Source organism: Arachis hypogaea, chromosome 2 (assembly GCF_003086295.3).
Source record: "Arachis hypogaea cultivar Tifrunner chromosome 2, arahy.Tifrunner.gnm2.J5K5, whole genome shotgun sequence".
NCBI lineage: Eukaryota > Viridiplantae > Streptophyta > Magnoliopsida > Fabales > Fabaceae > Arachis > Arachis hypogaea.
This window is the reverse complement of record NC_092037.1, coordinates 57,603,038-57,619,240: the sequence shown is the minus strand read 5'-3', so window position 1 is coordinate 57,619,240 and position 16,203 is coordinate 57,603,038. Positions and strand designations below refer to the sequence as shown.

At 30.7% G+C, this 16,203-nt stretch overlaps 1 protein-coding gene across 1 annotated transcript; it reads right to left on the bottom strand.

Annotated features, from left to right (window-relative positions):
* Positions 1-9,276: 9,276 nt before the first annotated feature.
* LOC112744731 (BTB/POZ domain and ankyrin repeat-containing protein NBCL) lies at positions 9,277-15,503 on the bottom strand. Its single transcript, XM_025794434.3, has 3 exons — positions 14,523-15,503; positions 12,081-13,117; positions 9,277-9,714 (listed from the first exon to the last, which is right to left on the bottom strand). The coding sequence occupies exons 1-2, from the start codon at positions 15,000-15,002 to the stop codon at positions 12,107-12,109; spliced, it is 1,491 nt and encodes a 496-aa protein (XP_025650219.1). The 5' UTR covers positions 15,003-15,503; the 3' UTR covers positions 9,277-9,714; positions 12,081-12,106.
* Between the last annotated feature and the right edge of the window lie 700 nt (positions 15,504-16,203).

Genomic DNA, 16,203 nt, shown 5'->3' with positions numbered 1-16,203 from the left:
TTACATGTATTTGGGTCAGGGAAAGTGTTTATAACAGAAACAGGTGCAATCAGAAGGGAGTTCAGCACACCCAGAAGGCACGTTTTTCAGGTCTTCTTTTGCTTAGGGGCAAGCAAACTTTTAAGTTTGGTATTGTGTGTCGAGCAAGCTCTCTGTTCTCTTTGTGTACCTTATTATCTGTGGCACCATGGGGAGGTGAATGTTCTTCATGAAGGAGCACAGCCTGAGGAATGAGATGACCACCAGGATAACTGAAGTGGTTGAGTTCCTTTCATTCTCTTTCCCCTTAAGTTCTTATTTTGAAGTCTCTTGTTTTATATTGCTTTCCTTTATCTACTGCATGATCTTTCGTATTTTCAATTCTTAGGTTTAGTTTTATTCTGTTATTTGCTTTTAGTTTTATAAAGTTGTCTCATGTACTGCTCACTGAGCTTGAATCTAAAAAAAGAAGAAAAGAAGTGATGTATTGCATGAGAAATTGAGTCTATGTTTAAAAGTAGTCTTATTTACTTAAATATGGTGGTGTTATCTGTGATTTTGAATGCATGATATGAACAGTGCATATTTGAATTTAAATCAAAGGATGTCGATGCATGAAGAATAGGAATTTAGAGAACTATTATGAATTCTCTAAATTAAACAAAAGCTTAATCCTTGAAACAAAAGAAACAACAAAAAGAAAATAAAGAAAAGCAAGGTCCAAGGCTCTGAGCATCACTGCTAGGAAGGTCAAATATGATTAAAAGCTCAAAGAGTTGTTTTCCTAGACATATGCTTGTGGTGTGAATGCGTTAAGTAATCCTTGAGACAGAACACTAAGAGTCGAGATCAAGTGCATTTAACAGAGTATGCCAAAGGCTTTGAGCACCACTGTCTGGGAGTAACTGAAAGAAAAATTAGAACTCAAAGAGAGTTTTCCAGTTAAGTGCTTGTGATATTTTTGTGTCAAGTAAAGCTTGAGAAAAAACATTTAAAGTCACAGCTAGACTCAAGGTGCAAAGCACCAAAGAAAAAAGAATGAAAGAAAAGTTGCTGTGTTCAGAGATTAATCCGAAAAGTAGAAAGGCCAAAGAATTCATAATATTATCCGGATTCTAGTTCTAAATGACAGTGACATTCCTTAGATTCAAAGGATAGTGAGATGCCAAAACTTTTCAGAGTTTCAGTGTTGTAAACCCCACTTTGAGAAAAGACAGGAGCTTAATTAAGCACTCACCTCTCATGCAAATTCACATCCTAAGTTTATATTGGTTTTGGTTGCTTGAAGACAAGCAAAAATTCAAGTTTGGTGTTGTGATGCGTGAGCATCTTTCCTATCTTTTCCTAGTGAATTTGCATTTGAATTGTTAAGTATAATCAAGATTTAAATACTTTTTTAGCCACTATGAATGCTACTTTGAGTTGTGTGCAATTCTGTTTATTTCAGGTAGCATTCGAATAGATTTAACGGAGTTGTATAGAATAAGAGGAAGAAAGTGGATGATGTTGTCAATCCTGACCTCCTTGCACTCCAATTGACTTGATTCTAACAGCATTGGAAAGCTAACTTCCAGAGCTTTCTAACGATATATAATAGTATACACTTCTCTTCTAGATTGTACGGTCTTAGTGGCACCTAACTATGATTCTCCAAGTTAGGCGCCGGATAAAGCAATTACTCTCCAAGACGTGCTGCCAAGGCCACGCCTAACTTCAATTTCCTGAATTTAGACGCCAGTTTAGAAGTGAGCAATGGTCTCCACGCCGAAGAAAAGGAATGCTCGAAGATTATATTTTTATTTCGATTAAAACTTTTATTTTAATTACAAATAGGAAAATATATTATTTAGTTTTATAAAATATATTTTACATTAATTAGGATTAGATATAAAAGGGAAAAGATTCAGCCCTTCGGACTCTCTTCTCTTTGACGCATCTCATTCTACAGTTTATCGTTTTTCTGAATCCTAGTTTTCTCTCTAAACCATGAGCAACTAAACCTCCACTGTTAAGGTTAGGAGCTCTATTATTATATGGATTAATATTGTTACTCTTCTATTTTAATTAATGTATTGATTTCAATTTTAAGCATTTGCTTTCGTTCTTCATATTAAGGATTGGGTAGATCAGAAGAATAACCCCTATTCTAATTGAGTTCTTGTAAATCTGAGAAAAGCAATTTACTTGAACAACAGCTTGAAAATAATTTCTCCTAAATCACTAATTTATCACGTGACATATAATCCTTTTATATTTGGATAATTAGGATTTTTGTGGCTAATAAACTAGAATTGAACCTCACCCTCTAATTGAAATTAAGTAACCAAGAAATTGGCAGTTAACTAGATTAGAGGAGGCTAAATTACTAAAGAATTAGGGTTTAGTCACTTATAGTTTGCCATGACTTGAATCTTGCATGATTAATATAGTTGGTAAGAAATAGAAATCCGAAAGATAAACAACTCTGTAACCTTAACTGATTTCTCATTACATCAAATTCTTGTTTGCCTTTAATTTTCTGAATTTGCTGTTTAATGCTTTACAACACTAAAACACTATTTTCTGCTTGTCTGACTAAGTTAATCACTCAATCATTATTGCTTGATCCATCAATCCTTGTGGGATCGACTCTCATTCACCTAAGGTACTACTTAATATGACCCGGTACACTTGCCGCTGGTTAGTTTATGGACTTTAAATTCCACATCACAACACCATCCTACTCACATTACTCTTCCCCTTATACTTGTTGTCGAACACACCGAAATTATTCATTGTGTACATCTGAAACTCAAGAATGGCACCACGTCATTTTTTTACTAACCCCTTGGGAATAGTACAATAGATTCTACCATTCTATTTTAATATTACAAACAGATTTGGAAATATATAATGTATTTTGACTGTTTTATATATCACATCACTATAACCATTCTTATGCATGCTTTCTTTCTCTCTTCTAGGCCATTCTTACCCTATTAATTCTGAAATCACTCAACAAATACGTCACGGCATCGACTGGCAATAAAGAGGATCAAAATATAGCAATACTAAGGCAAAATAAGCATGTTTTCTATCATGGAGCAATATTAGGAAGTGAACACAAAACCATGCATTTCTTGTGAAAAAGTGCGAGAAATATTGACAAAAACACCCCAAATTAAGCACGAGATAAACCACAAAATTAGGGTTTATCAATACGCACAAGAAGAAAATTAGCATGTGTGCGTGCGCACAAGTACTTGTGCATACGCACAGGAGATCTTTCAGCCAAGTGTGCTGACGCATACATCTATGTGTCTGCACAGGTCCCTGCACGTGGATTCATTAATGAAACATGTGCTGCACGATTTTGGGAGCCTTTGGCCCAAATTTGAAAGGCTTGGATGCTGAAATCAAGTGCTATATGAAGGGAACTTCATGCCATATGAAAGAGAGCCATCTTAGAGTAGGAAAAATCACATAGTAGGAGTAGGAATAGTGTAGATTAGAAAATTCTCTCTTAGGATTTTTAATTAGGGTTTGTAGCATTTTACACTTCAAGTCTTGCCTTTGGATTTTGCAATTTACATTGTAAGTATTTCTTTAATTTTTTCTTTTTATTACCTTGCTTTGTCTACACTTTCATATATTTTAGTTTTCTTTGTTAATATTCATAGTTTTGCAATTTTGAATTCCTAATTGTTTAATTTGATGTTTGATGGCTTTTATATGTTTGGTTGAGTTGCCTTTATTGATTTTGATCATTTATGGTTCATAGCTTTTATCATTTTTCCTATTTTGCCATGTTTTATGTTTATGTCCTCTATGTGTTTGATAAAATGCCAATTTTAGTTATGGGGTAATTTTCACCCTTGCCTTGGGAAAAATGTTTATAGATTACTAGAGCCATAATATCTAACATTTAGTGATAATTCTTGGGTTGTTACTTGTTATTGTTTCCACTAACGCTAGCTTTTTACCAATTAATTTGGTAAGTTAGCTAGGATTTGTAGATTAATTACAATTATGCTCACTTAACTTATCCTTCGATGTTAAGGGTTGACTTAGTGCAATTAATCCATCATAATTATCATAGTTGTCGTTATGGCGTGGAAGGGATTCCATAACTCATCCCAAGTCAAGGTTTCATTTATGATTTGAACCAGTTTTCCATCACTTTATAGCATTACTTGTTTATATTACATACATAGTTCTTTTATTCCTTTATTTGTTTATTAATTGCAATTTTGCCTTGTTCTTTTATCTTTTTATTTGTTTATTTCAATCATTGAAACCCCTCTTGCTTTTCACAACCAAAATGATATGCACTTGTTGCCACTAGTTTCTAGGGAGAACGACCATTGGGAATGTTGCAATAGATTCTACCATTCTATTTTAATATTACAAACAGATTTGGAAATATATAATGTATTTTGACTGTTTTATATATCACATTATTATAAAAAAAATCGACAATAAATAAAAAAACATATTTCATTGTGAGAATGATATCTTTGTTTCTTGAAAAATTATTTCAATCAACTCAATCTTTTTTTATTGTATTTTCTTAAAATCTTCTATCTCCTAATAACACACACTTTGAAATACCATTAAAATTTTTTTGGATTGACATTAGTTACTAAATTAATTTTTTTTTTTTAGAGGTTCTGCGTGAAGTTGATGGAGGAGAAAATGATAATAAAGATATATCTTTTATAAAATGCTTACTTCTCAAGACATGGAACAGGCTATTTAAATGATATTCGAAAAAAGTTAATGTAGTATGTTTTGAATAATTTGAATAGTTTGTATTTATTTGATTTGTAAAGTCTTTTTTACCTAAATATCTTACTCTATTACTTGTTATATCTTGCCATTTGGCAACTAAATAAGCTATACACTTGTCTAATAAAAAAGTTGTACACTTGTCAAGAAAAAAATATGTACTAATTATTTATTATATAATAATAGATAGATATATGAACTTTCAAGATATGTCTAACAATGAAGAAAAAGAGCAAGGAGGATAAAAAGGTAATTGACACCACCAATTAATTTGGTATATACACTAACAATAACATGATAATATAGTTTACCAATAGCAAGCAATTATGCACAAGCTAAGTCATACACTTGCATTTACACGTCAGCACTGATTAGGCCAATGGAATTTGCAAACCAGATTTTGCGGAGAATTATTGAAAGGGATAGATGTGGAAGCCGGAAAACCACATGTTTTGCTTTGTTAGAAGGAAAGGAGAAGATTGGTGATGCAAATGTTAAAAATAAAAAAGGAAAAAAGAAAACAAAAAGTGGGATATATAAGAAGAGATTTTGATTTTGATTGATTTGGATTATATGCTTTCAACTTGTGTTACTACTTTGGGTGACCAACAAAGGGCAAGAGGTATATACTAAACCAAAGGTATGGAAAATGCCCATGGAAGACGGGGTTAAAATCATATCATTATTCACTCGATGTCTACTCTTTCGGTAGTTTTTTTTTTTTTTTTTTTCTGGAATGGATGTTTTCAATTCTTTTAATTATTTTTTAATTGTAATTTTTTTATTATTTAATATATTTTTTACATACTTTTTTTTAATTCCATTTAAGAAGTATATAGTAAAATGTCGTACTTTACAATAATTGAGAAAAAGAATTAAAAAGATTCATTTCTGTCCCATAATTTTTCTACCAAAAGAAATTGTTTAAACTCTAAAAATCTTGTATTATTGGTGTTGCTTATACGTTATAAACTGTTAGTCATTAAATAATTTTAGCTCTTTTTTGAATTAAAATATTTATTAAGATCAGATTTGTCAAATGTTAACTATCTCAGTTGTCTTGTTGTGATGATATTTATAAGTGATACCACGCTACAAATAAAAAAACAAAGGAACAAAAACAAATTAATATCTATAAATAAAAGTCATAGAATCGCCAGATTATTATAAAAACTTAAACTAATAAATAAAAATACATAAATAATTTTATATTTTATAATAATTTTTTTAAAAAAACACATAAGTTATATACTCAGTTTTATACACTACACTAAAAATTATTTTTAATAATAATAACATAATAGCTATTATATATCTTATTTAATTTATATTTTTGTGATAGTTATATATTTATTTATTTTTATTACTATATGTTATAATAACAATTATATCATTTTTGCTGTCATTAAAATAGTTTTTATTGATTAAAACCTTTTAACGATAAAGCATAAGATGATTAATGTCTAATTGTCAATAAATATATTATTAATAATTATTTTAATTATCACTAAAATCAAAATAAACAACTGTCAAATTAAAGTAATTTCTCTAGTAGTGATATATTAAAATTTAGTACATAATATTACATATCACACTTATATTTATAAATTGCAATGATGCGTAAAACTTAAGTTGTAACATAACATTAACTCTCCTATGTTTCAAAAAAGTATTGCTACATAATTAACAAAATTTATTATTTTTAGACAATAATTGATTAAATTATTACTGTAAACTATAATTACTAAATTTTAAATAATACACTTTAAATCATAAATCTTAATAGATAAAAATAGTGTCAGGTAAGTGTTAAATAATATTGATGATAAAAAATATCACCCTCTAACATTTTTCTTTCAAAAATGCATGCGACATTTGACCTAATATTTGTAATCTTATGATAAGTTAGTTTTATATATAATCTACAATTGATATATATACACTTAATGAGTCGTTAAAAGAATCATATCTTTAGTGAATAAGAAGATCAAATATGTATATGAAGTCCCTCTCATGATGGAATGAGAGTCAAGTTTCCAATCAAGTATGTATACAAGAACAAAGGATCGGAACAGACACAATGCGCAAATTGTATGAACACTATATATACAACAAAAGAGAGTGAAAAAGACAGGCATATTGGAAGGAGGAACTACTATTTGAATCTTTCTAGACCATTAATTCATGACTTCCATTATCATCACTATCCAAAAGGTTGGTGATGAGTACTCCCATTTATATCCCCCACTACAATGCAAGGAGATATACGTCTTAATTTTGCTAAGCATTTCGAATATGAGCTTCTGGGAGCTGAATAATGTAAAGCAAAATCCTTTGACACAAATCGGCATATAAAATCAATTATTTGTATAAAATATATATTAAAAATAAATAAACACTACATATATTTATATACAAATAACATTTTTTTATAAATATATGTAGTATCGTTAGATTAAGGGAAAGGAGCATATGCACTATGTGTTGGCACAAAAAGGCATATAGACATGCTATGTACTGCAACCATTTTTGAGATTTGTCTAAAATCATGTATTTAACCCTAGTTAGTGTCCATGCATGTATATGTCCTACAAATTATCAAGCTAAGCAGACAATGTTCATATATAAACATTAAATTGTCATGGAATAAGTATAAGTACATGAATTCTAAGCATTTAATTCGATGGCTAAAAAGTAACTTAGAACATTACATCAGAAATGTCACTACTTTATACATGCAGTGAGTGGGAACAAAGATCCTGACATGTGGAACACTAACATATTATACCATCTTCAATACACAATACATGTTACTTTAATGGTTTAACTAACATGTGCCTAAAATACAGAAGTTAAAGTTACTATTAATAAAAAATTTTAAATTTTTATTTTAATAAATATATAAAATTAAAATTTTATATTTTTTATATAATTTTTTTAATTAATATCGATCGTTAACTTATGCTTTCAAGACACATGTTAGCTAAACCTTTACTTTAATTATTAATCCTAGTTAAGAAACTCATATTCAAGAGTTTATTATAAAATTATTTCTAAAAATAACCTAATTACTTAACATCTAATTTATGTAGTATAAATTATTTCATTAATTACTATGTTATCATCATTATGTAGAGCGTAAATTAATGCAGAATATACATAACAAGCATGCTACAGTATTAACATGAGGAAATTAATTAATAGATATGTATATTGAATCCAAACCATTTTTTTAAAGTAACAAATATGGTATTATTTTATTTTCAAAATTTATACAGCAGATTAATGTAATTTTAGCCATAGGACCGACCAATATGGCTTAATAATGCTACTTGAAAAATCGAACTCCCTTAAACTCTATCTGAAACACACATAAAATTATCACGAAATTGAAGTACAAATCCTAAAATAAGAAAACATGTAAAGTGATAAACAAAGAAAATATAGCTACCCTAAATTCAATAAAACTCATTTGAGAAGATGCAAAATCCGTTCCATACATATTTCTATAACTGAATCAGTAATAATAGAAGTGGAAGTTCGTGTTAGGAAACTATTTCCCAAGAGTAGCAATTGGTATATATACACTGAAAGAAATATATAAAGTTTATCTAGAAGATGCATCAATAATTGTAAATAAGAACACACACATATGGTTCTTAAGAAATATAATAACATTAACTCTAGAGACATAAAACTTGGCACAAGATATTGTAAAAAAGAATATCATACTTATTATTCCTAATATTATCTATTTATTATAGAAATAATTAATGAATATTAAATAAAATAATTTTAAATTAATTTTAGAGTTTAGACTGATTTATATTATCTCTTAAATATTTTTGAGAATATCAGTACATAATTACTAACTATTAGGGTTGAGACAATATTACAATAATATATTTAGACATTATTTATTAGAAGATTCTGGACACATACATAAACTATATGCATGGAAGAAATTATAAATAAATAAATCCCAAGAATATTTCCAAACCCACATCTCTAATAATTATGAATGTAGACAAAATAAATAACAATAAGTAAAGAAATTATTGCTAATATAGAGATGTAATAGTGATTTAGCTGTAAAGATTGTTTTTCCCTTCTCTGAAGAGACCTAAAAAAGGCAAGGGACAAAGAGAGAATTACAAGGGAGAGAATATATGTAGTGCCAATTTTATTTAACTTGACATGTATGTGTGCGTGGTCACACTCATTGTTGCATTCAAGCAAGACAACTAATCAATTTGTCCTTAACCACATTTTTAATTAAGAAAACAGAAAAGCCTGGCCGATGGATCCTACCATCAATGGCCTACATACACGTATGGCTACTCAGATCAATAAAGAAAATTATATAGCGTTAACAAAAACAAATCATGCAGCATACAAAAATTCACATCTAATTATTTTTATGTAAAATTAATAATTAAAAATTATTTATAAAATTATTTAACCATTTTTATATATTAGTTTTATATTAAGATAATCGCATGTATGTAAATTTTTATCTATGTCTTGATATAATCAAATATATAAGTTAATTAAATTGACATATTCAAATTAAACAAGTCTGACTCAAAAGGACACCATAAAATGGTAGTTACAAGATTAAACTAATTTTAACTTAAGAAACTAATTAAAGTAGTGGTGTATGTAAGGTGATTGGACAAGAATTGAAATTACAAAAAGGAGCCAAAATAATTATCATCACATTAATTAAATTGGCCGTGACATTAGCTAAACATATCATCAGTAATAATAATCATCATAGAAAAAAAAAAGATGACAGGTGAAGCAAGATTGAAAAGATTGACCTGGGTCTCTTCCAGGCACCCCCTCTGCTGGTTATACAGTCGAAAAGATAAAAATTAAACTGATTAGATTCTCCTTGTCGCATATCCTCATCCATCATCCGTTCTCCTATGAAACCACACTTCGAATGGTGACCAATTGAAAGGCCTACAAAAGAAAACACCACAGAGAAAAGAAAAAAAAATTAGTAACTGATGAGTCATGAGAGAGGACTTAGTGAACACTACTATTTAAACTGACAAAAAGAAAACAAATTTCAGCTCCATTCATCACTCCAATAGTATCATGGTCAATGTCCTTTTCTCAATATAAAATAAAAAAATAAATGATTAAATAATAAGAGTAAATAATCAAATTTATTTGTAAAAGATCATTCATTTTTTAAATTAATCTCTAAAATTTTTTTAATTAAATTTATTTTCAAAAGATTTTAATTAATTACATTAGTTCTTTTATCATTTTTTTGTTGATGGCGCCAAAATTTATTAATGTTGCACGTTAAGTAATACTACAACACACACACAAGAATCTTAATTGACTATTAGTATAATAAGTTTATAAAATTAAATGAAATCAAAACTTAATTGAAGAAAAAACTTGGGACATTGAAATTCTTCGATTTGAGATTGATTTGATATAATTTTATAAATTATCATGTTAGTCATTAATTAGGACTATTAGATGTGTGTTGTAATATCATTTAACGTGTTATATCAATAAATTTTGATCTTTAGTAATGGAAATTACAGAAGCACTAAAATGACTAACTTAAAATATTTGAAAAATAAATTTGATTAAAAAATCTTTTAAAAACTAATTTGAAGAATGAATATTTTTTCAATGACTAATTTAAACATTTTCTCTAAATAATAATTTTTTTATAACTATATTAAAAATCAAATAGATGCATATTTTGAATTTGTTAAATAAAATTTCTAATATCTATCTCTTTTTGTTTTCATGTAGTAAGACACGTATAAAAGTATAATAATATAAATATTTAAATTTTAATTTATTCAAAATAATATTTTAAAATTTTATTTAATTTAAAAAAGTTTAATCAAATATTTTTTATAATATTTTTAAAATATGTATTTAGAGCATATATTAACAAGATGGAAAAGTTTAGGGGCCAGCAATTTTATTGTATTTTAGCCAGCATGTAACCAGCAGAGAGAAAGGTGAACCATTGGATGAAATCTTACACCAATCTCACACCATCAAATCATTATTGATGGCTAATTAATGGCCACCAATTACAAATATTGCTGCCCCTAACATTGTTCTAACAAGATATCTATGAAGTATAACGCTAGACACACACATTAATGATCCACTAATTATAGTCCATTAAGGTTATTAGATTATAGATCTAATAGTTTATATAAAAAAATCAAAAAATAAATTTGGAGATAAAATATATATTAAAATACAAGGATATCATAATAAATGAATGACACTAAAAAAATGTTATATTATATAAAATTAAATAAATTCCAAACATTGCCATTTATTTGTGTTTTTGAAAATACGAGGGCAAATTCAAAACTAACAAAACTCTAGAGTGAATTGTAATTTTTGTTTTTTCTTTTTTATTTTTGACTTCTGAAAAGAATTGAAAAATTTTTCTAAAGCAATTCTTAGATGTAAATTGTATGTTTTTTTTAAGAAAATAAAAAAGCAATATGCCGAGGACAAATTATACTTTTTAAAAGAATTTAAAAGAAATTTTGTAGAGATGAATTGTATTCTTATATTTTTAAAAATATTTTTAAAAGGAATTCGTTGGAACGAATTGTAAAACACTGAAACAAATTATGCAAAATAATTTGGCTCCCGATGAATTGTTAGTTCACCATAACTCAGTAAATCACGAATTTTTGTGCAATTCACCTTCTACACCACCATATGTAAAAAAAATATTATATATTGAAAAGTAAGCCATATTTTTAATTATTATGGTGTAAAATAATTATAGACAAATTTTGAAACAAATAATTATAATAAATAATAAATGATTTACCTGAATAAAATTTATAATTAAAATATCTCAAATATCTAAAATAAACTTAAATTTAAATTAATATAATTTACAATATTAAAATATATAAAAGTACGTATTCTTATTTTAAAATTTAGCGTTATAATATATATATATATATATATATATATATATATATATATATATATATATATATAACATTGAATATAAGAAAAATAATGCAACATTGAATTTTGGAAATAAAGTTAAGTAGTTAAATATAGAATTTTATTTTCGTTACCATCGTACTCGAACTCTTTGGTAATTTTATAAAAAGAAATGTTTTTTTAACAAAAAGAAAACATTAGATATCCAAGATAGTACGGAAACAGAGTAAATAATGCGACCCTTAGGTACTCTATAGTCCTTGTCAAATTTTAATAACCAACCTAAATTAATTAACCATAACATGTCAGAAATTTTTCAGAAATTTCGAGCCAGCTAAGAAGCTAGCTATAGCAGAATAGTATACCTCTATGTTATAGGTAGCAGGAAGATTTAGTAGTCATGATGAGAGTGATGATGGTGGTACATTGTTGGGTCACATCCACCACCTTGCGACCCATGACGGTTCATGGCTTCTCTTTGGCTATGGCTACTGTGGCTGCTACTATCTTCGTCACCACCACCACTACCCATTTGTCCGGAACCGGAAGCACCAAGGTTAAGGTACACCAATCTCGAATCCAAGTTCCCACTATGGTCCTGATGATCGGTGCTAAGTGGAGGAGGATATATTGCTGTTGCTGAAGAAGGAGGGTTTGCATTCCCTTCTTCTCGCGAAAGAACGAGTGCCGCTGATTGAACGAGCTCCAAACACAGCCTTAGCTTGTTGGGTTCAATGTGTGTGAGACCAGGAACCGCACCTTTGAAGAGGAAATCGGAGGTTAGGGTTCTTAGGATATCCAGAGGGGTGACGCCGTCCACAGTACGCACGTTAGGATCGGCGTGGTGGTCGAGTAGAACGGCCACCATGTCGGGGGACACCATTTCAGCAGCTACGTGGAGCGGCGTCTTCCCTGCTGGTCCAGCCGGGAAGTTGACGTCCGCAGCGCCGAGCTCTAGAAGGGCCTTGACGACCTCCCTGGAGCAATTCTCCACTGCATAGTGAAGGGCAAGAGCCTCGTCCAGGTTGAGACCCTCGCCCATCACCATGAGCTTTACGAGCTCTACGTCAGAGGAATCGAGGGCCCGTCGCATCCGGCGAATCTTTTGGTCCTCGATGTCCCCGACAACCGTGAGGTCATGGTGGTGGTGGTGGTGAGGGTGGTGGTACGGAGATGGGATGAGGGAGCGGCGAGAGAGGGAGGATTTGAGGCGGAGCTCTTCGATCTTGGCAACGAGGTCGATTGGGAGGTGCTTGGCAAGGACTTCAGGTGGGAGGCCTGACTTGGCCACTAGGTGGGAGCACGTTGTCCATAACTGCTGCATTTCTTGCTTTCTTGATGCCAACAGTACCTTCATCACATCTTCAATTGACGCTTTCTCTACCATGCTTGCTAGTTGTTTCTGCAAATAAAGCTAGCATTGTTAATAATAGGTATTTACAGCCATAGAATGATCACAAGGCTACATAAAAATATTAAAAAATATATACAAAAATATCAATTACTAAATTAATCATCATGTATAAATACTTTTGTTGTTTAATTTATTTTTAATATATATTTTATACTATCAACTAGTTTAGTAACTAATTTTTATTATACATCCAACTAGTTAAAATATATTATTTACTCTTACTATCACTGTATATATAGATTTAAAATATTTATAAAAATTTTTTGACCAGGTAAGAGGACTAATTTGCATTATTTGAAAGGGTATTTATATTTTTTTATTTTTTATTTTATTATATTTTTAATACAAAAATGAAAAGAGTATATAAGAGATCAAGACTAATAGAAATAGAATACGTGTAATATTTTTCGTTTGTTTTATATGTTTTATAAGAAAGAAAATAATGCATTCTATGTATGGAATAATTTGGTTTAACAAAAAAAATGGAAAATAAAGGGAAGGGGAGAGTATGAGATGGGATGTTTGATAGATGTGTTTGCCGGAATTACGTTCAAGAGGCAGAACCTTTCTTTTGATGTGGTTTATGCTAAGAACCTAAATGAGGAAAGTGAGTGCGTTTGGGAAAGATCTCGTGGGTGCTTCACTGTTTGGTGTGTGGAAGACAAGACTGGATCCAATGTTTATCATCATGCATCTAAATTTGGAAAAACTTTAGAGTGCATCGTAATGGGTAGTAACGGGTTGAGAAACATAAACACCAATTCGAGTAAAACTTTCTTTTCTTTGTTTCCTTTTTCATGTTTTGGTCTCCAAAATATGGCGCATGAAATCAACGGACGTCAAACTAACATTGACCAACACAAACATAATTATTTTATAAGAGAAGGCCGAAGACAAGTTTAAACAAAATAAGAAGCTTCAAAGATCATTACTTAAATCGGAGGGATTGAGGGATCATAAAACCAACGGCTGCAAAATCCAGAATCCAAATCCAAGTTCACTACCTCCATCAATCACCCATCATAACCCAAAGATTTTTTTTTTTCCAGAGAAAATATAATCAATCAGAATAAAATAGAATGAAAAGGAAGGGAAAACAAAGCACCCATTATTCCCACTTCCCAAAAACCAGACCTTCCTATTCTTGCAGCAAGCAACAGTCCAAATTCCCAAGACCCAGAAAAACATACGACTGGTCACGAAAATCAGAGAGACACTGAGGCAGATAGACAGAGAGAGAAAGAGAAAACAATTGGTAAATAAACGACTCCAACAACTAACAAAACCAAGTTTCCCCGCCTCCGTCCCTTTTTGTTCCCATTCCAATAACAATAAATATAAAAAAAAAAAGAGGAGAGAAAAATGGATGTTCGGAAACAGACAGGAGAGAGACCTGAGTGAGCAATGCAAGCTGTTCAACGCCAAAGTATCTAGCGGCAGCGAGAGTGTCGAGGGCGAGATCAACGGCTGAGGTGCAATGCGTGTGCCAGCAACCCCTCTCACCGCAATTGGGCCGGGCCTCGTGCTTCTGAGGCACGATGGACACCTGGCCGCTGTAAAGGAACTGAAGAAGCAGCAAGAACACCTCGTAACCGACAGAGTTCACCGGGATCACCCCCGCCGGGGCCCTCGACGAGCCCGTTGTGGTCGGGCCCGGGCTTCCCCTGGAAGCGCCCACCGGGTCAAGGCCGCACGGAGGGTCCGGGCCGCAAAAGAATTTCCTGAAGAATAGGCTGCGTGCTGCGAGGATGCAGCGGTGGGCGTGGACGAGTCGGCCTTCGACTTGGAAAGTGACGTCGCTGAAGGCTTGGCCGTTGATGAGCAGGTTGAGGTAGTCAAGGGAGAGAGATCTTAGAGACTCTTCAAGAGACATTTTCTTTTTTCTTAATTAATTTCTTGGTGGATTATTGCTTTGGTTTCTCTAATTTTCTTTTATTTTTGCTGTCCCACTCACTCGCTCTCAGCTTTTAGGGCTGTTAATGGGTTTGGATAGGGTAATAACTCCTCGTCAAGGGAGAGATGGAGAGAGAGGAATGAAATAGTGGGAGGAGTACTGATGTGCAAGAAGAAGAAGAAAGTGTGGGAACATTTGCTGGAATATGGCTTAATTTGTTTGTTATTCTTCTTGTTTGATTGATGATAGATGTTGCTGATGTTGTTGATGGTGGTGCTGATGATGATGGTATAATTGTTTTTATGGGATTCTCTTGGGGGGTGATTGGAGGAGTGTTTTTTTTGTGTATAGTGTATGTATTGATGGTATTTCCTGTGAGTGAGTGAGAGAGAGAGAGAGAGAGAGATTGCAATTTGGGTGGCTGTTCTGGGCGGCTGCGGGTTTAAAAAGGGGCTTGTCAAATTAATTTAATTAATTAACAAGAGTTCTTTCCTTGATTTTTTTTTCTTTTTCTCTTTTTCTTATGATTTTATTGTGTCTGTCTGTATAGTATACATGCAGAGAAGTAGACAAATACGAAAATAAAAGTGAGTAGAGTAGAACATTTAGTGGTAGGGGTTGAAAACGACTGCCATAAAATAATAGCAGAAAATTCTTTCGTCCATCCTTTCTTTTCGTAACAATTTTTTTACCGTTTGCATCTAACATATTATCTTCTTTACAGTATCTCAATGTGCTAACATCTTTGTTAATGAAAAAGGCACTTCATAAATATTTGTAAGTCGTTTATCGTTATGGGAAAATGTTTAATTTTTTTTGGGGTCAAATATCAGTATTTCAGTGATTTTAATGATTATATTTTTTATATAATATATATTATATTATATATATTTTTTATAATAGAGTCTAACGATTAAAATTATCTTTATTATTATGGTCTAACTTTTAGATGAATTTAAGTCATTTCAAAAATATTATTTTTGGGCATGTGAATTCATAAAACACTTAATTTAAAAATCTATGAGGAATCATATATATATAGTACGAATTTATCTAGATGTTTTTTTTTTAAATTTTATAAATAAAAGACCTAATATATTAAAAATACTAAGTAAATAAGTTATTTTTATAATTAATTAAGTGTAATTAAATCTTTTTTTGTATTGTTTTCCTTTTTCTT